This window comes from Lipotes vexillifer, unplaced genomic scaffold, assembly GCF_000442215.2.
Source record: "Lipotes vexillifer unplaced genomic scaffold, Lipotes_vexillifer_v1.1 scaffold342, whole genome shotgun sequence".
Lineage (NCBI taxonomy): Eukaryota > Metazoa > Chordata > Mammalia > Artiodactyla > Lipotidae > Lipotes > Lipotes vexillifer.
In genome coordinates this window covers 4,985,695-4,993,267 of record NW_006786802.1, presented here as the reverse complement: position 1 = coordinate 4,993,267, position 7,573 = coordinate 4,985,695, and the positions used below count along the sequence as shown (strand labels likewise).

At 52.6% G+C, this 7,573-nt stretch overlaps 1 protein-coding gene across 2 annotated transcripts in view; it reads right to left on the bottom strand.

Annotated features, from left to right (window-relative positions):
* Window positions 1–5,006: 5,006 nt before the first annotated feature.
* Window positions 5,007–7,573, bottom strand: part of SNX20 (sorting nexin 20) — a 3,856-nt gene continuing 1,289 nt past the window's right edge. The window contains exons 2-4 of one of the 2 annotated variants that reach the window (XM_007459474.1): window positions 6,915–7,066; window positions 5,605–5,675; window positions 5,007–5,112 (exon numbers count right to left, since the gene is read on the bottom strand). In XM_007459474.1, the coding sequence (XP_007459536.1) occupies window positions 5,007–5,112; window positions 5,605–5,675; window positions 6,915–7,066 (329 nt within the window). Of the gene's footprint in view, window positions 5,676–6,914; window positions 7,067–7,573 lie in introns of both variants that reach the window. The other variant, XM_007459473.1, reaches the window with a different exon arrangement.

Genomic DNA, 7,573 nt, shown 5'->3' with positions numbered 1-7,573 from the left:
TTTATCATGGTGAATACATTTGTCCAAACTCATAGAACGTACAATACCAAGGGTGAACCCTAATGTAAACTGTGGACTCTGAGTGCCAATGATATGTCACCGTAGGTTCATCAGCTGTAACAAATGCGCCACTCTGGTGGGAAGGCAATGCATGTGTGGGGGCAGGGGGTATGAGAACTATCTGTACCTTCCACTCCATCTTGCTGTGGAAACTAAGACTGCTCTAAAAACAATTAAGTCTAGTAAAAAAAATTTTAAAGCAGATTACAAAGCATATGTGGTGACCGATTTCTGGTGAAGGTGGTGGGAGCGGGGGTGGAGTTCATTGTGGTCTGCCCTGCCTGGGCTCCTCAGGAAAGGGCATGTGGGTGGGCGATTCCTACACATCCTACAGACCCGGGCTTCAAAGGAGCCCTGCAGGGGGCTCCTGTGGGGTTGCAGAGAAGGAGCAAATGAGCCTGGCGCTGCTACAGCCATCTTGTCACCAGGAGGAGTGCTTGTTGAGTGAGAAGGCTAAGCCGAGGAAAGAGAGAAACTGAAAGTGAGAAAGAAAGCAGATGTAGAGGTCACGGTTTGAGTTTGGGGCTCCAGCTTGAAGCTAATCTATTCCTGGGCTTTTCAGAGAATAAATTTCTCTTTGTCCGATTACCCTGGCTTTCTGTCACTCGTAAACCCAAAGGATCCGAGTGCCCTAAACACGAGCTCCCAGCTCATTCACGTTGCAACGAGCCAGTTATTGGAGATGGGCCACGGCAGAGGGGCTTGCCAGGTGGCTTTCTGTCAGCACCTGGAGCCCTTCCTCTCAGCAGGCACAGCCAGAGGAAGGGATGTCCAGGGCCTACCTGCCCCTTTCCTGGGCCCGGGCCTGGGCTGATGCTCCCTGGGGGCAGAGGATGTTCCTGCCTCAGAGCTGTGCTTCCGCTTTCCCTCTGCTTAAAATTCTCCCCTCCCCACGCTGTGGTGGCTGCCTCGTCAGCCTCCGCTATGGCTCCCTTAAACACCTCCTCCTCCGAGAAGCCCTCCCTGACCATCTGGCTGAGGGAGACCATTCTGTCCCAGCTTCAGTTTGCTCTGCAAGTGTCTCCCTTCTGATGTTTCAGCTCCATGAGGACAGGGACCCAATCTGTCCTGCTCACCACTGTGTCCCCAGCTCTTCACAGGGTCTGGCATAGAGTAGGAGCGTCACCAGTCGTTGTTTACTGAGAGAGGAGAATGTACATGGCATATGGGTAAGGCTGGTGAGGGGCCCTATTCTGCTGACTGGGCTGGTGGGGCTTGTGCAGGACCTTTTCCAGGGAGGCGCATTTTTTTGGCTCTTACCAGGGGACACATCGACACCAAGTAGAGGACATGCTGCAGGTTCTGGCTTTGACCGAACCAGAACTCTCCCTCCATTTGTGGGTCTTACCTGATGTCAGGGTGTGAAGCCCAGAGCTGGAGCCCGGGTGCCACCTCCCAGTTGGGGTGAGGAAAACCAAGGATGTCAGCCAAAGCTGAAACCAGGCCCACGACTGATCGAGCAGGGCTGATACAGGGCATGGGACGGGGACCAGGGCCACGGGGCCCAGGAGAGGGAGCAAGGCCCCAACTAGTCTGAGACAACGCACAGAGAACATCAGATGATCCAGGCCATGCGGTCAGAAGCTGATTTCCCTTTGCGGTATTTTCCATTCCTTCTGAGTAAATCAGAGAGCAGTCTTAATGTGGTGCTAACAGGTCTCCAAGGCTTGTCTCTGTGTCTCTTTTAACCTCAGACTCAAGGCCTGTCTCAGACAAAGGCCACAGAGGTGTAATAACAGCGAGAGGTTTCATTGTGCTGATTTTTAGAGCTACCTTCTCATTATAGCAGGTGAATCTGATTTTCCATGGAGGGTTGTAATAGGAAGTTTCTTTTTCAAATGCATTTACGTGCGTAAAAGGAGACTGCCAGAAGGAAGATGGCTAGTGGATGCTAGAACGGATGGCAGCGCTGTTGGGCCCCCCAGGGAGGATTCTGGGAAGGCAGCTGCAGGAGGACAGGAAGCTCTGGAGGAGCCCAGGAGGGTCTGGCTGGGGACACGGTGGGAGCTTCCTGTCCCCAGCAAGTGGAACTGGAGCTGGATTTGATGCTCCAAAGCAGAGTTACAGCTAGGAGACCATTGCTGAGCTAAGGGAATGTAGGCAATGGGGCTGGAGCCCACCCTGAACAGAGCCTCCTGGCTAGCAGCCTAGCCGCCCTGGCTCAGGCCTCAGTACTGATCCTGTGCGCCCCAGGTCCAGCCGGGTGACCCCCCGTGGCCTCTTGGAATCCCAACCCGGGATTATTCTGTCTGCCCAGCCTGCCATACCATGGGCCCTGGGCTGGAGCATGTGTACCGGCGAGGGCCTGGGCTGGGAGGAGGTGGGGCAGGGAGGAACCCAGATGGCAGACTGCCCAGGCTCTGTGGATGGTTTTCCTCAAGGCCACCGTCAAGTCAATTCAACATGGGGCTTCTCAAATTTTAACCTGCGTACAGAGGAATCACCTTCGTGGGGCAGGAAGGAGAAGGTGGGTGAGGGAATCTTGTTAACATGCAGATTCTGGTTCAGAAGGTCTAGGGTGGAGCTGAAATTCTGCCTGCCTCATAAGCTCCAGGTGACACAGATGCTTCTGGTCCAGGGCTCCACCCTGAGCATTGAGGGCAAGTGCCCCTCACCTGTCCTGTGGGCTCAACTTCTGAGAAGTCAGGAGAAAAGGGTCCAATCCCAGCTGCTACCACCCCAGAGTTCCCTGGAAAGAAAGACTTAGCAATACCGTGGGGTGGGAGAGGGTCCAGGCAAACAGGGAAGTGGGGTACCCTGGTGGGGTCACAGTGGGCCACAAGGAAAGCTTCCTGGAGGAGGGGGTTGAGGAATTCAAGGACTTGTTCCAGGAACCCAAGAAATGAGCGGGTCTCAGACTTCTGCGGCAAAGGGAGATGTCAGGGGGAGAGGCCGTCGGACACCCGGAGTGGATGAAGACACACTGTGCGTGGCCCGAAGAAACACCAGTGGACCCACAGGCCAAGGCCATCAGAAGAACTGGGAGGGCAGCATCTAGCATCACCAGGAGGAGACAACGTGGGAGGCCTGAAGCTGTGCTTTGTGGGTGGGCCCTTTTCAGAAGCCAGAGTAAGTCCTTTTCCTTACTCTGTGGTACCCAGCCCTTCTTTAAGGGGATACTGATGGGAAACTCCCCCATATGGTTTCTTAGTTCCCTTTTACCTCTGTCTCGACACCACACACATGTACGCCATATATATGTGATTTTCAGATGCACAGTCACCCTCCACCCCCTACACTTTAGCACCACTGAAGTCAATGGCATCTTCCTCTCTATTGGCCTGGATCTATGTTGACTTCCTTCAGAATTTGCATCTGTGGTGCAAGGTACCTGAAACACCTGCATCTGAAACCTCTTTACCATGACTTCTCAGCTTGAGGATTTGGGACCACACTGTGTGTGTTTAGACCCCAAACCTGGGTGAGTACCAGTTGGCAGTTCCAATTCTAGAGTCCGCTCTCTCCACTCAGTGTCAAATTTGATTCATGCCTTTCCTCACTGTCCCTTTCTACAAAGCAGGTTTATTCTACGTGGACCGTTACATTGGGAGCTAACTCTTTGCTCTCCCAGCTTTTTGCTGGAAACTCCTACTAAACTCCCCATGTTGGGCATTTTTTTCTTTCTTAGTGAATATTTGGTGCATCTAACAGTTGACAGAAGCATTTTATATTTGATGAAAGAACTTGTAAAATCAATATCATCTTCTTTACTGTTACAGAAGAATTGCAGCTCTTTTTATTTTTCCATGTAACAAACACTTTAATTATCCACCTGCCCAGATTTCCAAGAAATCTAATCTCTCCCACTTAAAGTGTCCTTCTGGAGTAAATTGAGATACTTGAAAACTTTCTTTTTCTGAAGGTGTCAGTCTGTGTCTAACCTCCAGGAAGGAGCCTGGTTGGGCCACTCCAGGTGTTGCCACATGGTGTTGCTGTTGAATACGCTCGGTGTAGTCCAGTGAATGCTTGCCCACTGCTCTTTGCTGAGCTAGATCTTGGCTCAGGCCAGTGTGATGCCCCAGGTTAAGGTTCCCAAGTTACAGCCTCACCCTGATAATAACCTCAGCCACATGGTTTAGATCTTCAGGGACAACCAGCCTGATAGGCATATGGGGTCCAAACCAGCCTGTACCATCAACTCCTGCCCTGTGCTGAACCCAGGTCATTGGTCCAGAGTCCCCTTCACTTGGGGGTCTGAAAGCAGACTTTGGTTAAGGGCATCCCAATACATTGTCCTTCAGATGGGGAGGTGTCGAGCATTCAATCTCTTCTACCCAGAGGTCCCACCTCCTGTCAGGGCTATGTCTACCTAATCCAGAAAGGCCATTCAGGGGACAGTTGCCTTACAAATGAAAACCAACCCAAGGCAATGATTGCTGGTTCTAGCCCAGGATCCTCTCACCGTTCAAAGGATGACATATGGCTCATCCTGGGGACAAAGCTGGCTTTGAGGAGCAGTAGGTGACCTTTTGTCTTGCTGAGTTGGGCCTACCCCTAACAGGGAAGAGCTAGAATTCTTAGGATAATAGGTGGGAATATTTGCCAGCAAGGCTGAGGGGGGAGGAACAAAGAGGAAAGATGCAGGGCAGCTAAAGAGAGCCGTCTCTGAGGACATGGATTAAGCTTTGTCTGTGATGTGCAGTTTAAACCTGTCCTCCAGCTACCTACAGAAACACCAGTAAGGTTGACATGACTCTCCAGTGTTTTGGCAGCTGGGTTTGTGGTTCTGAGACGAAGTGGGGACACAGGACACAGGTAGAGGCTTCCAAGGATTCCCGGAAGCATCTCCGCTCAACATAGACGGGGAGACGGAGGACCAGGGGAGGGGCTTGTTCAAAGTCATCCCACAAGCTAGAGCCCGAAGCGGCGCTTTCCGCTCAGAATCAAGCCCCCAAAGCCCACGAGCCATGGGGATCCCCAATTCTCCAGCTTCCCCGGGGAGTGGCTCAGTACAGATACTCTTGGACGGTGAGTTCCTTCAGGGTGAGGCCCCGGGGGTTGGGCTTCCGGAGCTGCTTCTCTTCCAGCCTCTTCTGCAGGGACACAAAGTCCTTGCCCAGCTCGTAGGCCAGGCGGGCCATGGCGTCCAGCAGCGGGGCGTAGTAACGGTGGCCCTCCCGGGCCTGCAGGCACTGCAGAGCCCTCTCCCCGGCGGCGAAGGCCTCGGCGGGGCACTCCAGATCGCGGTGGCACACCAGCATGGCGCACAGGGATGGCACCACCATCGCGGGGCAGTGGGACGTCAGCTTCTCCTGTAGCGGCACCGTGCGCACCAGGATGTCTAGGGCCTTGGTGTACTGCCCCGCGCGCAGGCAGCCGAAGGCCTCCTTCAGCTCGTGCCGCGTGAGGAAGTCGATGAACTCGCGCGAGCGACGCACGCAGCGGATGGCGTAGAGCAGACCTAGGTACTCTTTGAGGGCCAGCTTGCGCTCGGAGATCATCTCCGGCGCGAAGTTCCCCATCAGGTGCTTTTTGGGGAAGACGACATCTTCGATCTCTTCCCGGAAGGTCTTTAGGAGTTTCTTCTGGAGCATCTCGAAGTCTGAATAACGCCGTTCCAGGATGGCTTTGTTGCTGTCAAAACTCCCCGTCTGGATGACGACGATTTGGTACATCTGCGGTGCAAACAGAGAGGGCCTTTGACTACACTGTCACGGAGGGTTTGAACTGACAGAGAGAGCCTGGGAAATAAAATAATGATGACCTTAAAGCATACTCTGGAAATAGGTGATAGTTTTCTGCAATTCTGTTTTAAATTGCCATCAGCATTGGCTGAGCTGTAACAGCGAATCGTGACAAGAGTCAACCGGAGAATAACAAACACAGCGACGCGGAGGCATCCTGGGGCAGAAAGGGCGCACAGGAACATGCCGTGCGGGGGGCCTGGGGCGTTCTCGGTTTTACGTGGTCAAAACTGGGCCTCAGGTTCCTGAACTGGGAGGCTTGGATTAGTAAGATCTGTGTTTTCCAGGTGTGGAACTCCTGAGAGATGGTTTTAGGTGATACATTGGCAGTGATGTTATAAGTAAGAAAACTATTCTCTTCTCTTTCAAGAGAATGCTGACTAAGGACGCAGGCTGCCTGGGTTATAATTCCAGCCCACCACGGTCTAGCTGTGTGGTTTTAGGTAGGTACTTTAACCTCTCTGAGCCTCCGTTTTCTCATCCAGAGAAGGAGGATATTAGCCTGCCTCACTGGGTGAGGATTAAATGAATTAATGCACTGAAACCATGACGTGCAGTCAGCACTCAGGGTCAGCTATTATTATTACTCCACTCCCATTTGGGAATGGTGGGGGGCAAAGAAAGGCTGTGTGGCTCTTCCATAGTCATTAACCTCTCCCCCAGCATAGGCTGAAATTCCATTCCAAAGAAAAACAGCCCCAAGCCCAGCTTTCCCCCAGCCATGGTAACCAGCTAGAATTTAATAACAGCCCTGAGCTTTCCTTGTATTTACTTTTATAATGACCTTTTCTTATGCCGTGTGATACTGGTTTTCCATTTAAGGTCTTTCCCTTTGAAATAAATCTATTCAGTGTTTTTAAAAAGTGATCCACTTTAAAGAAAAAATGAGGCACGTAATAAAAATGATAGGAGGATATCAAAAACAATGAAGAAGGGACATGGGATTAAACTGGGCAGTTTGCTTCTTAGGCTTAGGCACCTTGACTCTCCAATCCTCATGGTGCTGAACGTGAAATCTCACTTTTGGACCATTTTTTTTGCCAGAAGACTTCTGTGAGTTAAAGTGTGCCAATCCATTTCCTGGTCAGGGAGACTGAGGTGCCACCAGCCTTGCCCAGGGCCGGGAAGGAGGCCGTGAAGGCGCACCATCACTTTTTGGTCTCTGCTTACCACAAACTTGGAGACTCTCCCCTCCTCGATGCGGGCGGAAGCGATCTCGAAGAGCAGTTTGACGTGCTTCCAGCAGCGTTTCTGGGTCTGCCAATACTCCTGCAGCTCCCGCGTGGTCATGCTGGAGTTGGAGCTTTGGCTGCCGTGGGCATCTGGAAGGACCACACTCTTGAGGACTAGCACAGGTCAGTGCGCTTTGGGGGCAAGGACTTGGGGAGATGGCTGGGTCTGTCTGGGATGAGCCATGGGGTCTGGAAGCGCTGTGAATATCGCTCTCCTACATCCCACCTTGGATAGGCCCAGTCGGGCATCAGTCAGACCCCTACACCCAGCCTGGCTGAATCCATCTCGCCATGGGCAACCTGGAATAGCCCAGCGGCCCCAAGAGGCTTCTTGGTTGTGAAATGCAGTGTGTTTGTGGTACATCGTCCGCTTCTGGCTGTTGTGAAACCCCACGCTCCTGAAGAGCAGGGATGTGGCTGGTTGGTTTCCACCCTCCCTACTGTTGGCTGAGTGCACACCAGCGGATGATGGCGGGAGCTCTGAGGATGTTGGGCTCCAGGTTCAGCTTGGCCGGCCCTTCCTCTCTCATCTCATTTCCCACACTCCCTGCTTTTTCTTGCACATGCCACTTCTGCCTCAGATGCCATCCTCTTTCC